The sequence below is a fragment of the Cydia pomonella genome, chromosome 1 (assembly GCF_033807575.1).
Source record: "Cydia pomonella isolate Wapato2018A chromosome 1, ilCydPomo1, whole genome shotgun sequence".
NCBI classification, from domain to species: Eukaryota; Metazoa; Arthropoda; class Insecta; order Lepidoptera; family Tortricidae; genus Cydia; species Cydia pomonella.
This window is the reverse complement of record NC_084703.1, coordinates 24,002,899-24,024,616: the sequence shown is the minus strand read 5'-3', so window position 1 is coordinate 24,024,616 and position 21,718 is coordinate 24,002,899. Positions and strand designations below refer to the sequence as shown.

Sequence of the window (21,718 nt, the reverse complement as noted above, 5' to 3'; positions counted from 1 at the left end):
GTATAACTATTTAAAAGGTATCATAGTAACATGCATTAGTACCTAACTTAAAAAAACTAATAGATCCCTTAAGTTCAAGAGTCCATGTGTGAGTGACTTGTTCCTGAGCTCGTATGATGTCATTTTTTTAGGCATCGAGTAACAAGAGTGCAAACAACATTATTATTTTGGCATTGCAAACACGTAAGTAACTATTTAAAAAGCGCCGGATTTTGCTAAGTCGTCATCTTTTGTATCGTATTCATAAGGTGCCAACGAATTGATTAACTTAATAGCCAGTGGTAAGGAATAATTTATTTAGTTAATGGCGGTGCGATACGGGTAATTTCATAAACACCAAATTGACTCAAGGTTTTTTTCGGTTTTTGTGCTTAATATATTCTAATGCTTTAAAATAAACAAATAGTAATTGTTAGTTTTTTCCCTAAAGAAAATCAACTGACATACTCCATAGTTTTTCTTTCATAATTACTTCTAGAATGGACTAATCGAAATAAATGCATGGAAGAAAGTAATGTGATAGATACTACATTTTAAAGAATCACGTGATACATGATATCTTAAAAAATAATTGGAAGATTTGAGCCAATTTGGATCTTAAAATTACGTCATTCTTTCATCAGTTGCTTATCTGTTAATAGGTAATTAATATACCCGTCAATATATTTGTTAAACTTACTACTCAACATTATAAAATAATGTCAGGCAGCAATTATAAAAGCATTTTGTGTTTGTTAGGTAGTTTGTACGTTTTTGTAACATAATGCATAATTGGGTGAAAAATGAACCTTGCACTCAGTAAACTAAGCTATTCCATCCCCTACGATTTGAGCTCAAGGCGTGTGAGTACCGCGACGGCTGAACGTGATTAATTGCACGCTGAATGAATTGTTGTTCATTGTACGTAGATCTACGAGAGCCGATCTCATGCGCTAAAACTGGTATACCTATGGTTAGACATTCAAAAAGAATGATATAAAATATATGGAAAAATTACAATTTGTGAAATTTGTTACAACACATTCACTACCAGCGCAAGCCTATGCCCTAATAGGGTACCCGATATCATTTATTTTCCACTATGTACCGAGTGAAAAACGCCTACGAACAGAGAACCCACCTAGCGGGTAGCTTGGCAGTAAATGTGATAACGTTTTAACCTCTAGATAAGTTGCCAGGAACTTACTGGTTTGGAAAATGTACGTTCAGTAGGAAGAAGCCCCGGGGCCCTTTATCTGTCTCGACCGAGTTGTGATACGCAATGCGTCAGCGGCGCTTTCCTTGGACTGTCCGTCCGCTCAGAAAGTAAAACACATCGGAACATTCCTAGCCGCAACGGCGAGTTAAATATAGGCAGCCAGTTATCATCGGCAGTGTTCAAGCTGAATTTCAAAACTAGGTACCTATTCACATTATTTATGGTTTTATTCTTAGAAATAGTATGAATGTCGTTAAAATTGTAACCTATTTCTCGATTTTAACTTTGTTGAATTTGCGCATTAAAAGGTACTTTCAGGAAAACAAGAAAAGTAGTACACGGGAGTAGTGGCTGCGCCCGCGCGGGCACAAGTGGCCCGCCATTCAAGCGGCTGCATCCATTTATTACAAGGTTGGCGACGTACGGCCATAATAGCGCTACAAAATACTTTAACTAGTCTGTTACGGTAGTAATACCCGAGTATCTGTTTATTTCTATTAACGACAGAAATACAGAGTGTGTATAATCGGTCCCGCGTACAATTCTTAGCATGTATTTACCTACTTAGAAGACGTAACATAACCATAGAAGTATTTACTACCTGCGTAAATTTGTGATGTTTAGGTACCTACATAACTGTTAAATGTTATTTTAGTATATAACTATATAAGCTATTCACCTATAATAAGTACGTGCATATACCAGTAATTAAAGGCACATAAATGCAAAAATAAATAATCCGTGACTTTTTTTACGCGTTGGTAGAGCAAAGCGAGCTCGAAATCCATCGAATGCATATAAGTAATATAGAAAACACTGACAGCGCATTGTCGAAAATTACAGACTATTTGTAAAAAAACACTATATTATAGTTAGTATAAAATCTAAAAGTACAAAACCACAATTCACGAAGAAAAATACTATCATGTTTACCAAAGAGATAGAGACTGCGTCAAATTACGGAAGCGGCGCGATATATAGCGATATTATCACTCTGCAAAAAGTCGCGGGTCTGAAAGTGATTCGGCTTTAAGACCTAAGGTCACCCTGTATCGATCCGGCACCAACCCGCGGCAGCTGGAGACCGCACCACGGCACCCCTCTCGCTTCCTCTCCGTCTCCGCAGTACAACACCACATATTATTGCACGCACATACCTACCCATCCCCGATTTCCCCAAAACAATACGTCGAGTCCCTAATTCTTCAAAACGTCACACGACATCATCGAAAGGTAAACTAATTTCGTAAAACTCTACGATCGTAACACTTCCATTCATCCGCAGGACGAGCGGTGGTGTACGGTATATATTATATATATCATACCATAGTATAGTATTGACATCATTTATATCTAGATAGATTTCAAAAAGGGCTGGTCGCGGGTCGATTGAACCTGCGGCAGCTTTAATGCGGCAAAGTGAATCGTCTTGTGGGGATACGTTGGGATCAGTTGCCGACCTTGACGGGACGTGATCGGGGCCCGGTGACCCAGTGCCCTAAAGCTGCAGCGGGCACGATGCGCGCCAGCCGCACGCGCCCGCCGAAGTGCGCGAGGAGCGCGTGCGAGCGCGTGATGTGCGCCCATACCACGCGCTCTACTATATCCGTCATTCTCGCGCTCAAGCTCGAGGGTCGAAACTATCATATTCACTCACCGTTTCCGTTTATGAGGGGGTAGTCGTCGTCGTGTCGGCCGATGTACGTCTTCAGCGGAGTGTCCGTGAGGGAGGGTGATGACCTGTCCCTGTCGCTCATAATAGTCACTTGAACACCGACTCGAGACTCGATACAACAACACTGAACGGGGAGACGCGCCGGTCCCGCGCTACTGTCGACCACGACCGACCTCCGGCCCGCGGCTCGCGCGGCGAATAAATACACTCGCGCTCGACTCTGCGGCCCTCGAGTCTCGCGCCGCCGCCGCCGTCGCCACTGTCGGCACCCGGCGGCGAGGCGCGCAATCAATCTCGAGGTAGCGCCCTCTTTTCGGGCGCTCCTACTACACTTCCACGCCGCTAGATGGCACTTAAATAGACGCGGAAAGCACAGGTCTTGCACTCTGTACAGTACAAGCTATCATGACATTGAAGTAAAAATAAGCTGTAACACTCGTTCAAAGCACGTTCAATGCTTTTAACGAAAAAGAACAGACCCCACAAATAAAATGCCATAATTTTATTTTATACTCTTTGTCAACTTTACAAAATGATGCTTTCCGAGAGCAAATGCATAAGTTATAAATATTATAATTAAAAAAATACCTTAATCACTACATCACACTCGGTGCCTATAATCATTTGAAGAGTTCCCTGGATTAATCCATGATTATCCCATCATCAGATCCTGACTTGATGCCAATGGAATCGACTAGAAAGTATATCCTTTCAAACAAAAAAAAAAATTAATCGGTCTATTAGCCTCCGAGCTACGCGAGTCATCGGTGAACAAACATAAAAACAGAATCCGTCGAATTGAGAACTCCTTCCTTTTTTAAGTTGGTTAAAAAGTTATAATCATTTGTTTTTCCCTCCACTGCATTCTTATCCTTCAGCATAAGACACGTTCCTTAGCAAAACGAAGGTTTCAAAATGATCCGCACGCGCTCTGCTCGCTTGCTCTCTTAACAATAAAGTTGTGTAAAGATCATTTGGAACACTTCGCCTCCTTAGCTGCTGACTGCAAAGTTTGTTACGTGTGTAGGTATGTTAATAAAGGATTCGTTGGACCTTCGAAATGTTACTGTTATAGTCAGCAATAAAAAGGGCTAAATAGATGATAAGATTGGTCTCTTTATATGTTTGTAAATAGTATATTAAAGTTAAAAGATAAACGTACTTCGAGAGCTGAGGTCGTGGGGTGCGATTGTTGAGTATGAATTGGGTCCACTGCGCTTCATGGTAGGGGTCGACGGCGTCGGGGCGCATGGTGGGCAGTTCGGCGGCAGGCGCGGCGGTGACGGCGGCCACCTCCTTGCGGCTCAGCAGGGCCTGCAGCTCGCGCTCCGCCGCGCTACCTTTCGTAGCCTGGCTCGACACCGCATCTACACAGGCCATGTGGGCTTATCAAAAACAGTTGCCTGTCTAGTGCAATACAATATATTCCATACTGAAAAGAAACCGTTAATTTATGTAGTTTTACACCTGAGGACGACGTTTATTCCCTTAAATTAATGGTACACATACAGTACGGGCCAAAACAATATAAAATTTTCCAACCATATTTATTCGGATTATATAACGTCCACCACACCTCATATAATTAATTCCAACGCTTTGTTAACCTTTTCACCGCCGTAGTCTGATATATAAGACTTACAATATCCAGCTCATTTCGCCACAGTCTGTTAAGATAAAACTTGGTGTAGGTAACTTCGTACCGGTACGTAACGTTCAATGAAAAATTCTATGCGGTTAAAAGGTTTAAAATGTGTAAAAAAATACTTTACTGGTTTTACTCACAACTTCTAGTTATTTAAAAATAAAGGAGGCATATTCAGAAACCGTACACTTCAGAGTAGGTATTAATTTCAATTGAACTTACTATCGTGCGGGGTAGCACAAGCAGGGCGGGCGAATACATTCCAGTTAGTTTTGATAGCATTTTGAAACGTTCAATTCGAAATCTTCAAATAAAATTACTAAAAGGTGGAGTTCAGATGTTAAACTCTATGTGGCGGAAATTTATCAAGAAAAGTAATTTATATTCCTACAACTCATCGAGGCGAATAAGCGCAAACTTAAAGAAGGTGCGTTGTTCCTTGTTCCTATGGTCACTCCTTTGATCTCCATCATCCGAGCAGCTTGATGAGATTATAATATTGTTGTTACTAGTGTTACATAAGTATGCTGAATTCAGCTCAATCAAATTGAGGAACCGAATGGAATCTTGCATCCCCTATTTTACGCACGCCACACTAATACAGTTACCTAAGGTTATAAAATACGTATGCATATTTTACAAGCTTTTATTTACTTCCTTCTGTCTCGTTGTCCGTCTGTACGTCTGTAATCAAAACTTGGAAGTTAAATTTGACCCACTTCCCAGTTTCCGACTGAGCTGTAATTTTTGCATACGTAAGTCGGGTGTATGACAATGCAATATTATGATACCATCGAGCTGATCTGATGATGGATACAAAAGGTGGCCAAAGGATCTCTGTGATAAAACAACGCAACCTAATTGTGTTTGCGGTTTTTAGAATTGTCTCGATGAGTATTAGTTGCCTGTGGAAAGAAAAGTTCAGACAATAAAAGCTTGTACTAAAAATGACTTATTTCAGTTTAGTTCATTGAAGTAAAATGAAAACTGCGAGCTTTGTTTTAGTATTAATATGCAAATTAGCTATTTACTTACATATAATTACAATAGCATTTTCAAATTATGTTATAGGTTATTTTTAAATTTAGCGCTGAATATAACTTTGTATGAAGAGCACATACCTCCTAAAACAAGTTTTTAACTCAAAAGGAGGATTAGGCACGTATGTTTGTAAACATTTAATAAAAATAAATAAACTTGATTTTTTAGGGTTCCGTAGCCAAATGGCAAAAAACGGAACCCTTATAGATTCGTCATGTCCGTCTGTCTGTCCGATTCTGTCACAGCCACTTTTTTCCGAAACTATAAGAGCTATACTGTTCAAACTTAGTAAGTGGATGTATTCTATGAACCGCATTAAGATGTTCACACAAAAATAGAAAAAAAAAAACAATAAATTTTAGGGGTTCCCCATACTTAGAACTGAAACTCAAAAAATCTTTTTTCATCAAACCCATACGTGTGGGGTATCTATGGATATTTCTTAGCCGAGGTACCTACATTTTGTCAATTGTGTTTTAGTTAAGGCAATATTATCACCTCTGTAAATCATTCTCTGTAAGCACCTACCTAGTTGGTTACTAAATTGTGTTACTGCAATAATCTTTATCTACATAATATATACGAACGAAAGTTGAATAAACTATATATTAAAATGAAATACACAAAATCAGGAATTACATATAACAATATCATTCAAACTGGTCTCCTCTGGCCTTGACACAGGTCCTCAAACGGCGAGGCCAGTCATCAATAGCGGCACGCACGATTGTCATGTCTAATTCCGTCACTGTCTTAACTATGGCCCGCTTGAGGGAGTCAAGATTTGTGTGGGGTTTAGCACAGGATTTCTCCTCAATAACCTGCCATATGGCATAATCCAGGGGGTTCAGGTCCGGGCTGGAGGACGGCCAGTCTTCGTGGGCTTATTGCCAATTATAGTCAATTTTGTTCCTTCGAAACCAGGCTTGAGTTGTTTTTGCCTTATGTGCAGGAGCTGAGTCCTGTTGAAAGACCCATGGCTGGTTTTGAATTAGGGTGTGGCTTAAGGGCTTCACTATTGGTTCGAGAACGGTTTCCTGGTAAACTTTGGCCCCAGTTTTCACACCTTTTTCACAGAAATAAACCTGTGCTAGCCCTGAGCATGACACACCCAGCCAAATCATCACATAAGAGGGATGATGGCCTCGTTGCACTCTCGGCACAGCCGCAATCGCCTCTTGATTGTTTTTTGCATACACTCTGTCATTCTAGCGGTTACAACATTCTTCAATGGTAAAAAATTTTCATCTGTAAATAGTATTTTACGGTGGCCATTTTGTGCATACCGCTTCAATAGCACGCGACTTCTCTCTAGCCTCATAGTCCATTAAGCAAATGACCTTTTTGTCTGCAGTAAGCGTGTAGTCCAAGGTCGTCATTGATAACTTTTTTTAGGGAGCTTCTCTTCACAGACATCTGTATTGCCAACAACTTTTGCTACCGGACGGGGTTTCTTGCAATTCTCGCCTTCACTGCCTTTATTACAGCTGGGGTCCGAACGGTGCGTGGTCTTCCAGACCTCTTGAGGTCATCGAAGCTCTGAGTACTATTGTATCTATTAATTGTGCGATAAACAAATTGTTTGTTGATTTTTAGGTTTTCATGCAACTTCAAAATCATGTTTGGCGGGTGCCCACATTTGTGCAACGCAATTACTGCGATACGATTCTCTTTTAGGCCCCAATTCATTATAGATACGACGAGATAAGCGTTATGTGTGGTATATAATTATAGCTCACAAATCGACCACATTATGTCATTTTTTTATTTTTTCGGTAGCATTTGTTTTAACGGAAATAAAGAGGTTGCAGATCGAGTAACATAACTTAGTAACCAACTAGGTACAAACATTTTTTGAAGTTTTGTTTGTAAAAACATCCAAAAATGTGACTTGCGGAGGACAATAGCCGAACAGTCGGGCAAACATGTGAAAGCATTTTGCGCAAGCTGAAACGGAGACGAGACACTTTACGCTTGCGCTACGCGCTCGCTTGGTCAACACAAAATTGGCAAGTTGAATACAATCTTAAGAGGAAAAGAGTGCCTAATATGCGCGGATGCCTAGCTTATGTGTTATCCGCACTCACATGCACTGCAAATTTGCACTTACACAAACTGGCAGAGCGCAAACTTTGGGCTATGTCGTAGCGTAGCACGGAGCAAGTAATACAGGGCTCTAAATGTAATGGCTCTGTAAAACAGGCGCTCATAATTTGTGCAATTGGTCCTGAAATAGTTGAAATTAGGCTTTTCGCGATTATTCTTTACATACATACGTATAAAGGTACTCATACCTACAACTCTGAAATGAGTAACATTTGGATAAATTTCAATTTATGCAATCTTATTAACTTGCTTTAAGTAGCCTGAGATACTGCTATATAGCCAAGTTTCTGGCTAGTTAGATTTTTTCCTATAGAAACATGAACCACCCTAATGTAAGTACGTATATTGTATACATTTGTATATTTTGGTTTAGTACTTCTTACTGCTGTGCGGAAATATTGCCATGAAACAAACTAGTATTAAGTAGTATTAATAATTTATTTTAACGACTCAATTGACAACAGTATGAACAACAACAATAAGAACTACGCGCATATAAATATTATCAACAGAACACGTCTGCTACAAAGATCACCATTAATTTATTATAAGCCTATAATTTCACAGGAGTAATATATTGAAAGAAATCCCATTATATAGGAAATCCTAATGTGGTCGAGTAAATTAGTAAATTAGTGGCTTCGTACCGTCATCAAGGAATTTGATTTATGTTCCATTTCGTTACCTAGAAACAATGACAATATGAAATCACAGTGACAAGGTACGAAATAGTACATAGGCAAATCCATTTTCTTAGACTGTACGTTTTGACAAAATGACGTTGTCAAAATTTAACAGTTGACATTTCAATTACCGCAGAACGCGCTATTTAGTCGTCATCTGCTATAGCCGTCTAAGGCGAAGGCACGATATTTTATAAGTAGACTTTTAGTACACATCTTTTGTATTGTCTCAAATTGACTAAGCCCCACAGTATCTAAGCTCAATGTTGTAACATGTATATGTACGTACAATAGGAATAGGCGGGAATCAAAGGGCAAATACTATTTTATTAGACTACATAACAAGTGCTCTTAGTCCATCTCTAAATAAAATTACTAATATAATGTATGTGTGTACACGCAAGTAGATGTTCGATATTATAAGTAGGCATCTAATGGCCTGTTTATACGTTAATTAGTGGTTAGTGCGAGTTCTTACATTGGGCACTAAGCGCAAGTAGCAAATCAATGTATAAACAGGCCTTAAGAAAAACCACACATCAGGGGCCCGATATTTAAATATCCAGCGATCAATTTTGTCACTTGATAATTGTGGAAAACGATGAATTGCTATATTTGAAATACGAGCGACAGAAAATAAGAATTGACTGATATTGACCACTCGAAATCATTTATATCAGTAGAAAATAGTAATGCGGATAGTATTGAAAGGAGCAATACTCTCCTACTTTTCAGTGGTTGTGAGAAAAGTCATGAGCAGGGGTCGGACAAAAAGTGCGGATGACGTCAAACCACTTATAGGATGATTTCAAATAGTATTTTTGATTTTCATAAACAATTATCACTTATCATTTATCAACCTCTTTATTAAACGATATCGCCACTTGAAATGAGTAAGTACGTTTTTGACTGACACATTGTCAATCAGATGAACAATAAATTGACTTCGTTATTGTTTAGCTATTGTATCTTCACTATTATATTTAGCTAAAATTTATATTTACTAATGTATAAGAAAACGCTCTAAAATGTCATCTTTACTTGAATATTGTGGCAATCCCACAGACTTGTTCTAACTAATTTCAAATAATTATACCTTATGGTAACAAGTTTCGTGAAATTTATTTTATTCACTACATCACCCTACCACCTGTATTATTAATTCCATGGATTTATTTACGATTATTTTGTTACTTCATTAATACTACTTTGTTACTACATGTCACACGGAAGTTTAAATACAAACTCAAACATCATCCTGTGTGCAAGATTACGTCATTTTTACGTCATCCGCACTTTTTGTCCGACCCCTGGTCATGAGGGTAGTCAAGTCTAATACGTAGATATTTAGAGTCAGACCAAGCTAAATTGGCGGCGATTTTGATAGCCCTGCCTGTACAAGGGTTAACCCTTTACCAGGCTAAGGGATATATATTTCCCACATGCGGCTCTTTAAACATGTGTTCTATTTTCGATGAGTAAGACTGACATTCGATTGTCATTTTTGAACTGTCAGCCTGGTAAAGGGTTAGGTAAACGTCATAATTTCATATATTTTGACGCTTAAAACTACACTTGCACTGTGCGGGCTATCAAACTCGCTGCCAACTTATCTTGGTCTGACTCTATAAAAATTCATGCGAAAATAGTCGTGAAAATTCTCGTCCCCTCATCTTCGATTACGAGCGTTCAGATGTCAAAAATTGGTCCCCAGGTCTGTACACAACCACAAAGATAGGAATCTAAGTTAGAGAAGAAATAAGTAAGATGACAGAGTGAATCAGAATAAACAGAATGCTGAATACGCAATCAATGTGCAACCTATGGATGACAGCAAATATATATAAGAGCTGTGCGTGTGCATCCAAACCGCACCGCTCTCATCTAAGAGCGCGATGTCTACATAGTCGCACACGGTATCATCCCAGTTCTCCATCAGCTCGCTTATATTTCTCGCGTTCGCAACTAGCTTGTTCCTCATGAAACGTTTCACTTTTGCAATGCGCTCGGGAGAGTCCTCTGCGATATCTCTCGCTCGCAACCACGGTTCCTGTGTAACGGGCGGCGGCTCTACCATTACTACCGTTTGCAACCTCTCAGTTACCTGAAGTAACACCGGGGGCTTATCCTTCAACATTTCGTCCTTGACACTATCTCTCCTTTGGGCTTTTTTCATAATAGAGAGTTGTGACATTTCGGCTATAGATAACTGCTTCGACATGTTCACAAACGCCGTGATATTTGCGAGTACATCTTTAGAGAGCGGAGCGAGAGGTTCATCGATACCGGTTGTTGGTGGTGAAGGAGTGGTCATGTTAGCAGTGGTGAGAGCAGCCGAAGCGTCGCTGGGGTGCGCGTTGGTCAAGATTTCAGCGTATTGTTCCACCTCTTGCGGAGGCGTGTTGTAGAAGCGGCGGCGGAAGCCGTCCTGGAACGACCAGCGCCGCGGTGCGCCTGCGCCCGTCCTCGCTGAGCACACACAAGCCGACCGTTAGGGCATTCCGTTTTCCGAATCAGTATAATGTTTAACGCAAAAAGCCTGTTGTTTAATGGCACATAAAAGAGAAGAAATGCAAAAATAGTATAAATATTATAGTATTTAATGCAAACTTAAGTAATTGGTACCTAATACCGTGAAACTTATAGATTTATTTGTTTTCCTCAACAGACATCAAATCATGACTTGAATCTACTTTAACCATAGTTCTGAAGATAGATATACGAGTATGTAGGTATATACGTATCGTATGTACACGGTGTCTTTTAAACTCCTTTAGCTTCGGGATATGGCTAAGTATATTTAAGGGAACACGGGCATTTTATTTAATTCCACCAAAGAGTAGGGTTGTTTCCATCTACAAATCTTAGGGCAGAATTATATCCAGACATAGAAGTTTTTGTAGCAAAAACGAGTATTTGAGAAAATGAAACATCTATAAATCTGTTATCGATAAGTCAGTCATAGATTATTAATTAAAAGATCTAACTTCTACTTGCTATAAATTACCGAGAATTTTCAAGACTGCAAATCAATTACAAATCAGTACTTAATTTTTCTATGACATATAGTTAGTTCTTAATAATTAACGTAAACTAAAGCATACAGTGCCAATAATAGAAAACTACCAATATATCAAAGAAGATATCGAACGTGTTTTGTATTCCGCGGTAGCTATCTTCTTATAGAGTGTTAAAAAATATCTATAACGTCAAGGTAACATTCGATAACAGACATGTCGATATTTATTTTGCCACAAACACTTCTATGTCTGATTATGATTATCCCAATAAATTCTTTTGGATTACAAAATATGTTAAACTACCTCTAAGGGGCATATTTTAGTAAATATTGAACGTAAAATATATTTTTACACACGTCACGTGACGTCGACGATACGGGTGTGTTACGTGTGTATGTAGATTGTTGAAACCGTAACCTGTAACGTCACACAATTTTCAAGAAGCGTTTTGGCATAGAGAAATAAGAAGTAATAGAGTGCTCACTCCATACATCAGTTTTGGTACCAAAATGCTTATTATTTTCGCAGTCGACATCTAGCATCGAGTAGTGGAACTCTCAGTACTCCTACTCGACAACACATATCGCGGCAAACAAAAAGTCTAATGCTCAACGATTTTTCGCTGATATTATAACAAGAGTAACCGGAACTCTATTTTCAATTCCTACGCTTACTCTGGTTATAATATTAGCGGAAAATCGTTAAGTATTAGACTTTTTGTTTGCCGCGTTATCTATTGTCGAGTAGCAGTACTGAGAGTTCCGCTACTCGATGCTAGATGTCGACTGCGAAAATAATAAGCATTTTGGTACCAAAACTGATGTATGGAGTGAGCACTCTATTACTTCTTATTTCTCTATGGTTTTGGGCGCGAAAGCATCTCAAAATATATTTTGCTAATTTGACATATTTTCGTTTTTTGAGCAAAAGTTGAATTTTTGGGCAATGTTTGGGTATTATCACGTAAACAAGCATTTAAAAAATTAGAAACAACCCTATTGAAAACTATGCCATTTCGAATATCGATCGTCCGAAATAGTACTAGCGCTTAGTAGCAAATATATAAACTCACTAAACACTAATCAATATTTAAACATGCCCTAAAGCAAGTGTACACGATCGTAGGGACCTTATTAGATAAAAATAAATCAATGATTGTCTGCAAAATGGAGTTAATTAGTATACCGGTTTCTTTGAGAAAGTTACTTAATGGAGCCTTGAAATTAACGGACTTTAGAAAAAACACCGTGAATACAATGCATGATGCATTTTTTGTATTGTTAATGGTACGGTATAATATGGGTATAGGTATAACTAGGCTACATACGTAAGTAATGTTAGGTTAAGTGGACTAAACTACTTCCATAAATACTATAATTGTTTGCTTCTTGATACCAAACCGGTTTAAATGATGCTCTACAATACTAAATTTTGTATTGATACTCTTTAATGCACACCTAAACATAAGAAAACATTGCAAAAACAAAACAGCAACACAAGCAGAGGTAAAAAACAGGCGGTCTTATTGCTAAAAAGTGATATTTTCCAGACAATCTTATGCTCTATTTAGCTAACTTATTATTCCTCAGTAATATTTTAACCCCATCAAATTCACATTATTCGTTCGTCCCCAAATTGGATACCTTAACCAGAGATTGATGATAAATATTGGATAAGTAATTAATGGTATTTAGAATACATATTTTTTGGTAGGTTTAATTGATGGGATCGGCTGGGAATGGTCAAAGTAAAAGTCTGTTTTTATATCCCGGAAAGTAAAATATTTTTACTCAGTATTATGAATTTCATATGGTTGTGTACTAAAATAATACATCGATTGAGCTTATGTTATTGGGTAGTCAATCGGGCAACCTAATTGTCATTTTAAAACTCTTTAACGAATGCTTTAATGCTTACCTGTTGTGCTTCTGGCAGGGAGGTTTTTAATTTTTTCGATCCTGCTCATATCGTTGTAGTCTACATATTCAGTGTTTTTCTTTTTAGACTTTGGCATGGGCGCCTTGTGCCTGCTAGACGACGGCGTTTCCGAGTCGTCGTTGTCTTCACCTACGACTTTGTAACTGGGCGGTCGGCTCCTTTCTGTTAACCTGGCATCATCTGGTTCAACAATATTCGGTGCATTTTGCGCCAATTCTGAATCAGTGTATAATGGGCCATCAAATTTTTTTGCATCTTTGCCCTGTCTACTCCCACCCTGGTCATCATAGTCCGAGTTTCTTAACACTGCAGATTTCGGATACCAAGATTTTCGTCGAACCTTTTGACGTATGTCCCTGCGGACAAATTTATTTTTTTCATTATCGGAGCCAGGATCCTTCTCTTCCTCAAGGTGATCTAAAGTAGCTTCATTGTCTTTATCATCCTGAGGTCTTCGATGAATGTTTTTAACGTTACGGCTATTTTTTGATCTAAGATGATCAGATTCATTCGCTTCTATTTTATTGGTATTTCTCGGCCTTTTGTTACTGTTTTGATTCTTTGGAATTATTTCTTCAGATTTAAAATTATAATCCGCATCGATATCATCTATTGATATAGTCGTAGGCTCTTTTCTTAAGTTATTATTATTAGGTATTTGATACAAATCTTCGTCCTGAAGAGTTTTCGGATTTCTTTTGTCTGCAACCAAATGAGATAGGTAGACATAAGGAATAATACGTTAGGTTAATAGCAGTCCTAAGGGTTAAATGAAATATTCAAGGCCGTACATCTGAGCTAAGTATAATTATAATTGGTCATTTCTATTCCAATAGGATAATGTCCTATACCTAAATATGGCCCTAGTCAGACGCTGGTCAGTTAAATAAGCTCTTTTGAAAGGACACTCCTCAATCGTTGAGTCATAAGCATAAGTGGTATACTACAAATTCATAAAATAGTAGTTGACCTATTTATTAGGTGCTGTTATAGTGAGGATTTTACCATTCGATTCTTGATCATAAGTATTGTAATCTATGGGGGCTGCAAGGTCTGAGCGGTCGCGATAGTCGTCAGCGGGCCCGCGATGGTCGGCGCGGGCGTCGTAGAGGGTGTCGTACTGTGGCATGCGGGCGGCAGAGTAGTCGGCGTAGCGCGCCGGGCGGCCGGCGTCGGCGCACAGCGCGCTCGCCAGCGCCAGCAGCAGCCAACGCGCCATCGCATCGACGCCCACCAAACTTACCTGCAAAAACTACAAAAAAATGCAATGTGACTTTAAATTTGACACTGTAACTGTAGAGACATTCTTCTATGACAGAATTTTACTTCTGTTGCTACTAGGTACTAGCATGTTTCTCTGACCGGCCATGATTGATTAGCCATGTTTCAAAGAGGTCGTGTATAAACTAAATATATTCGTAGTCCGTCCAAACTTTGCACCGACTTGAACAGAAAAAACCGGCCAAGAGCATGTCGGGCCATGCTCAGTGTAGGGTTCCGTAAATCCGTAGTTACTCTTCCGTCACGATAAGCTAAACTGGAGCTTAACGTATAGTAAATTGTTAACCAAGGGATGAAACGCGAGTTAAACAAATAGGCAAATTTGCATAATCAGTACCTAATTAAAGTCTTTTTACTATGAAGGGGAAACTTTTTGCGATAACTCAAAAACAGCTAAACTGATCATGTCCGCTATAGTTTTCATTTAAAGTCTTTCTTAAGCTCTACTCCCACGATTTTTTTCATATTTTTTGGACCTATGGTTCAAAAGTTAGAGGGGGGGGACACATTTATTTTTCTTTCGGAGCTATTATCTCCGAATATATTCACTTTATCAAAAAAAATTGAAATCCCTTTCCAACGATACCCCACACTGTAGGGTTGAAGCAGAAAAAAAATTCACCCCACTTTACATGTAGGGGAGGTACCCTCAAAAAAATTAAATTTTTAGATTTTATTGTACGACTTTGTCGGCTTTATTGATTTATATATCCATGCCGAATTTCAGCTTTCTAGCACTAACGACAGACAGGACCCGGACCCGGGTACGTCCTTAAACTACGTCCAAAAGAGAGGTATGGGCATTGCAAATGTCATCTCGCTTTGTGTGGTAGGGCACAGCCAGTGGATGTCATTCCAGATCTAGAGCAGAGCCCAACTGGGGAAGTACCTCCACCTTACAGAAAACAGCAGCCAAATAACACTAGACCCTACTCATAGTGTTGTGTTCATGCCGGTGAGTAAGGTTGCCAGAGCTCAACGAGGGGGGGCGGGTTTAGGGTCGGCAACGCGCACGTAACTCCTCTGGAGTTGCAGGCGTACATAGGCTACGGACACTGCTTACCATCAGGCGGGCCGTATGCTTGATTGCCACCGACGTAGTATAAAAAAAAAAAAAAGACAGACAGACAGACGGACATGGCGAAACTATAGGGGTTCCTAGTTGACTACGGAACCCTAAAAAGTGTGAGTGTCATTATAAACGTCATATTTTCATAGAAATAAAAAAAATATGATTACACCACCACACTCAGTTATTTCATATGCCATGCAGAGTTAGCTTGGTCCGATTCTAACTACTTACTTGGTAGCGCTTGCAATTCGATTATTCGAATTTGTCGAACAATCCACCTGTTATGATATTCGAATATTTGGCCGCAAAGTTTTCGAATATTCGAATATTTTTTATTACTCGAATAAATCATTTTCATCCGCTATAGTTACAGTTTCTGTGTGTTTTGCCAGTTATTTACAGTGAATGAGAAACGGAAGGTATCCAAAAGCGAGGGAAATAATATTTTTACTGCATTCCTCTCGATAGGCTTCGTGAAATCACAGCTAAACCTAATTCAATTTCAATTTATTTTTACTGTGCGGCTAATGCTTTTTGTAGGACTGCAGGTACAAAGCAACGTTACGTAAATTTTAAGTTAAAGGGTCATTCTCTTTATTCAGTTAAGCGAATATTCGAAGTCAAAACCACAAAATCATACCCAGTAGGGCTAAGATGGTTGGCTTTTTATCATTTGTCACCATGCCTGTCACGTTCTAACAAGTATGTAAGTGCGAAAGTGACGAGCATAGTGACAAGCGATAAAAATGGAACCATGCTGCCACTGCAGTTTGGGTATAAATTTTATCATACCCAAATAATTTAACCATGCACCTTTAGCTGACGAATAATCTACCCTGTACTCAGCCAACTTTTTCAGGAATCAAATCTTGCCAAGACAAATAAAGTCAATATTTCCCGGAGGAGTTGGTAGAGACCATGGATTTTTCCACTTGCTACGATCCTGACATACCTCTTTTTGTTCCTCCACTTTCGTTTTAGGCTGCTCTTGACCTGACGTTTCTTCAGGGTTTCCCCGATTTGATCAGAGAAAGTCCGTCGAGGTCTACTCGTTCCAGCTCCCTCCTCTACTTCTTTCTTTTACACTCTCTTTTTTAGCCTTTTTTCCATTCTTTCCACGTGTCCAAACCATCTCAACATACCTTTCTCAATTTCGGTCACTAATGTCACTACATCTTCGTTCAGTCCACATTTTTCCTTTATCACACTGTTCCTAATTCTATCTTGTAATCTCACACCACACACACTTCTTAACGCTTCCACTGCATTTACTTGACTTTGATGCCTCTTCTGCTATACCCAACTTTAACTACCATACATACTAAGTGTAGGCACTAACACCCCTCTATGCACAGCCAATCGTGCTTTTTGTGATACCTTCTGGCAGTTCATAAAAGGGTTCAGTGCCCCGTTCCCAGATACACAAACTCTTTCACTCGTTCCACTCTTTCTTGACTAATCGAAATTTGACAGTTTATCATATTTTCCTTTCAAAATATCCTCGTATGCTAATTACCATCTCCTGCAACTCTTCACCCGATGGCGGTAGCAATACCAGGTCATGAGCGTAAAGAAGACATTTGACGAGTAACCCACTCATTCTCAGCCCACATTCATCATTTCTCAAATGATGCAAACAGCCACGGTGACGTCGGCGACGCTACATATCCTTACCTAACACCCTTTTCGATGCTAAACCACTCAGTGTACGATCCGTGTACTCTTCGTGTGTACGAGTACAACATTGGGATCCTCATAAAGCGATTCAAAATACAATTGAATGAAAGGCTTTTTTATAGACATCTGAGCGACTAAAAGTAAATCGGAAAAGAATTACCTAATCTCTGGCTCTCGCTACGCTCGTGGTCCAATTTTGGAATCATCAATCATTAAAAAATCAGGATTCAAATTAGAACATTTTGCTTATTCGGTACTCAAAACTAGCACATATAACAAACATAAGTTTGCTCTCGTGATGTACAAAAAAATTTTAGGAAGTAATAAATACTCATTGTGCGTTAATTGAAACAATCAAAATTCAGGCCAACAACACTAAAAATATATATTAATTTGACGCTTATATGTTTTTCAAAATGTCACATCAACATACAATACAATAATTTAAAAAAATCTAGTCAAAAAGGAATTCATTAGCTCCCTTCAACATGGCATGGTTAAAAAATAATTAAAAATTCTAAAATTAATAAGAATCAACTAAATTTTTGATCTTTAATTTAACTAAAAATGATATTTTCGTAATGAGTGACAAAAATGAACAAAACGATCCTAGTAAGAGAGGAAGGGTGGAATGTGATAAAATAAAACCGGCTTTGGAAGGCTGTACTCCACCCGTGAAGAACATAACACATCCGTTGGTAAGGCATTCATTGTGTTAGTTATAAAAACATGTTGGATATTTCTAAAACATTTTCCGAATGACGGACCTGCACTACCTACAGTTTGTAAACTGTTTCGTTGCCTATTTCAGAGGTACTACGAATTCACTCGCGATGAAATCAAAGCTCTAGAAGAATGCGATAAAGAGAGCTTTTATCGTCGGTGCCTTCCTTTCAGTACACTTTTCGCAACTGCTACATACGCTGCAGTCAAATATGGTGAGTGGGATGCATTATTATACTTTATGTTAGCTATTACTTCAGGAATGTTTAAAATGTACCTACTCATTATTGGATCAGTCAGGTTAGCTTTTTAATGTTATATTAAATCAAAATAAACGTGAAAAGGATTATTTAATAATATTTAGTTTAGGGCATATAGAGTCCGTATAATAAAAAGAGGAATTGGAAAAGTAAAAAGCACTAGTTCTCAGACACAGACTATTCACGAATGCTAAACATCTACTAACGTAAAGGTATCTGCCTAATAATTGCAAACGTTGTAAGGTAAGGTGGGGTAAGACGAACATACTTTATTTTGCTCGGGCAAGACAAACAGTATGAGGACTGTCTTGTCCCACCTTACCTTATTATAGCAGATAAAAAATGATGTATTATGGGTCGGTTTACTTACAGTTTTACACTACACTTTTTTTCAAATTTGCCATTTATTTTTCAGAATGCCGAGCTCTTTCCTAATAGGAGAAAAAAGTGCCCCAAGATTGTTTTCCCTTTCCATTAAGTATCATTTTTCATAGACATAGTATGACGATAACGGAATGGAAGGAACCAAGAATGTGTGGAATATATTGGGACACTTTTTGAAGAAGCTCGTGGTTGTGTGTAGAAGTAACATAATAATTACCAAGTAAAAAAGTGAAGGGTACAACTTTAAAATAAAATGACCCATATGTCCACAATCTCTACGGCAGAAATAATAATATAACAAAGCTTCAAACTGCTTTCTGTGTCCCAGTGAATGACTTCAGTATTTAAAGCGGAAGTCTTGGCATTGTTGCCCTATGTTTGTTTACTTCATATTTAATGTCTCTATGAACCATGAACAGAGAACATCCGTCTCGTGTATGATTCGTATTTGAAAAACTCTGCCATATCAATACTGGCAGCTTAGTTATCAACGCCGAAACCACCAAATAGTCAAATTAGGTATATTTTTAAATTATGAAGGATATATTAAACATACATATATAACGGATTCTCAATTCAATTATATTATTTGATGCTGACTGTAGATGTATAGTATTTCCGTATTTCTCAGATCAAGTACGCGATAGTAAAGCGAGCGTCAGGATGGCGGGTGGACCTCAGCAAAATTGAACGAAATATTTATAAACATATTGTACCTTCGGTGTACTTCAGTGTACCTTTAATAGAATCCAATGTACCTCTCCCTAAAACGAATTATTTAACAAAAAAGGTCCACCCGATTTGTTAGACCTGTACCCCAAAAGCATAAAATTGTTGTAGTAATTCACCGAATCGCATTTCACCTTGAATGAAAAAGATATCACTGGATTTTTTTACTTGACGCACTTTTTCCCGTAGCCTTTGACATTAGTATAATTAATTTGTAGTATTTAATTTTTCGTGTAGTATGTTACCGAAGAGGCATTTCGCCGCGATCGACGTTTGTTTGGGACTCTATTTAACTTGATACGTTAATTTGATGCTTGCACTAAAATTAAGTGTTTTTTTAAACACGTTTTGTACTTGTAGGATTAAGCCTCAAGTGCTATCAAACTCATTAAAATTTTATCTATGTGACGTTGACGTTGCGTTGAATCACGTCGCCAATACAATACACGATCGAGGTGAAATGCGACTAAAGTAATAAACGATTGAGTCACAACGCGATGTTTAAATGCACGGTCGAGGTGAAATGCGACTAAAACTTATAGCCACTAGAAAAAAAAAACTATTGAGACACAATGCGAAAATTAAGTATGAGATCGAGGTGAAATGCGATTCGGTGAATTACTACAACAATTTTATGCTTTTGGGGTACAGGTCTAACAAATCGTCCACCCGCTATTCTGACGTCAGAATGGCGGATGGGCCTATTAAATCTTGCTTTATACTGCACTAAAAGTATGCAGTTATATTGTACCTTCAGTGTACCTCTGTAAACCTTTAATAGATATCAGTTTACTTATTCCTAAAACGAGGTATGCTCAAACTAAGGTCCACCCGCCAACCTGACGTCAGGTTGGCGGGTGGACCTATTAAATATTGCATTATTTCAAACAAAATATATATGTAGTTATAATGTACCTTCAGTGTACCTCAGTGTACCTTCAATATGAACCAGTGTACCGCTCCCTAAAACGAGATATTTAAAAAATAGTGGTCCACCAAGGCGAACCCCTTACATTTTGCGTGAAATAGAGCAAGATCCTGACGCTAGGTTGTAATTTTAGGGTTATATAGGAATCTAGGTTCTATTTGGCCTTTTCTGTTCCTCAATATGAAGGCATTAAACATAATACGATTTGGGGGTTAATAGGGAACCAAGCGGTAGGGGAGACTGAGGCAAGATGGAGTACTTCATGCCTTCACATTCAGGAACAGAAAAGGCCAAATAGAACCTAGATTCCTATATAACGCAATATGCAATAGAGGTACACTGATATCTAAATAATGCAATATTTAATAAGTTTTTTGTTAAATATCTCGTTTAAAGGAGAGGTACACTGATTTCTATTCATAGTTTACAGAGGTACACTGAAGGTACAATAGAAATACATCCATTTTGCGTGAAATAAAGCAAGATTTAATAGGTCCACCTGCCAATCTGACGTCAGGTTGGCGGGTGGACCTTAGTTTGATCATAGCTCGTTTTATGGATAAGTAAACTGATTTCTATTAAAGGTTTACAGAGGTACACTGAAGGTACAATATAACTGCATACTTTAATGCAGTATAAAGCAAGATTTCATAGGTCTACCCGCTATCCTGACGTCAGTGTGGCGGGTGGACCTTTTTTGTTAAATATTTCGTTTCAGGGAGAGGTACACTGGATTCTATTAAAGGTACACTGAGGTACACCGAAGGTAGAATATGTTTATAAATATTTCATTCAATTTCGCTGAGATCCACCCGCCATCCTAACGCTCACGATAGTAAATGTACGGCGAACTTGATCTTAGTAATCGGACAGGCTATACCTATTCTGCATTAAGACCATTCTCGCAATTCATTATACAAAAGTGTGAGACTGCACTTTTTCCGCGAAATTGCACTCTAGATAGTCCTTTGGTGTCACCGGCAGTCAAGGCAGACCAACGCGACTTGATATAAGAAATAGAGCGAATCGTGTCGTGATGTGCTAGCCGTGCTGATACTTATATATTGCTTATTATTTTTGTATTCCGCCGGAGGCTCCTGTTTACTCTACTTTCTCAATAGGTTCTCCTCAAAATTATATGGTGTCAATTTTTATTCTGACATCAAAAACGACTTTTATCATTTTCAATATTAATAAAGTAAACTCTAGTTAGTTGCTCCAAGTATATCGTTAAAATTACGCCCTTAGTTTTGGACACACACCAAAAGGCAAATTTTGATCTGTGATCTAGTCAGTAGGTGTCTTATAAGAATTGGCAGGAACAAAAAACGCCAAGAAAACTTTCATTGAAGTAAGAA

The 21,718-nt window shown here is 38.4% G+C and overlaps 3 protein-coding genes across 3 annotated transcripts in view; 1 reads left to right on the top strand and 2 right to left on the bottom strand.

Annotated features, from left to right (window-relative positions):
- LOC133518292 (hepatic leukemia factor) overlaps nt 1–3,087 on the bottom strand; it is a 177,606-nt gene extending 174,519 nt beyond the window's left edge. The window contains exon 1 of the mRNA XM_061852005.1: nt 2,856–3,087. Within this exon, the coding sequence (XP_061707989.1) occupies nt 2,856–2,955 (100 nt within the window). The 5' untranslated portion in view covers nt 2,956–3,087. The remainder of the gene's footprint in view (nt 1–2,855) is intronic.
- A 6,275-nt stretch (nt 3,088–9,362) lies between these two features.
- Nucleotides 9,363–14,802, bottom strand: LOC133518241 (uncharacterized). The gene is made up of 3 exons (XM_061851875.1): nt 14,312–14,802; nt 13,286–14,008; nt 9,363–10,817 (listed from the first exon to the last, which is right to left on the bottom strand). The coding sequence occupies exons 1-3, from the start codon at nt 14,523–14,525 to the stop codon at nt 10,129–10,131; spliced, it is 1,626 nt and encodes a 541-aa protein (XP_061707859.1). The 5' UTR covers nt 14,526–14,802; the 3' UTR covers nt 9,363–10,128.
- A 2,951-nt stretch (nt 14,803–17,753) lies between these two features.
- LOC133518352 (OCIA domain-containing protein 1) overlaps nt 17,754–21,718 on the top strand; it is a 32,454-nt gene continuing 28,489 nt past the window's right edge. The window contains exons 1-2 of the mRNA XM_061852026.1: nt 17,754–18,034; nt 18,148–18,274. Of these exons, the coding sequence (XP_061708010.1) occupies nt 17,918–18,034; nt 18,148–18,274 (244 nt within the window). The 5' untranslated portion in view covers nt 17,754–17,917. The remainder of the gene's footprint in view (nt 18,035–18,147; nt 18,275–21,718) is intronic.

Excerpts from the sequence above, each read along its gene's own strand:
- LOC133518241 (XM_061851875.1), bottom strand. The coding sequence starts at position 14,525 with ATGGCGCGTTGGCTGCTGCTGGCGCTGGCGAGCGCGCTGTGCGCCGAC. Across the intron at positions 14,009-14,311 it reads TTATGATCAAGAATCGAATG|ACAAAAGAAATCCGAAAACT; the intron begins GTAAAATCCTCA and ends ATTTGGTTGCAG. Across the intron at positions 10,818-13,285 it reads CCCTGCCAGAAGCACAACAG|CGAGGACGGGCGCAGGCGCA; the intron begins GTAAGCATTAAA and ends GTGTGTGCTCAG.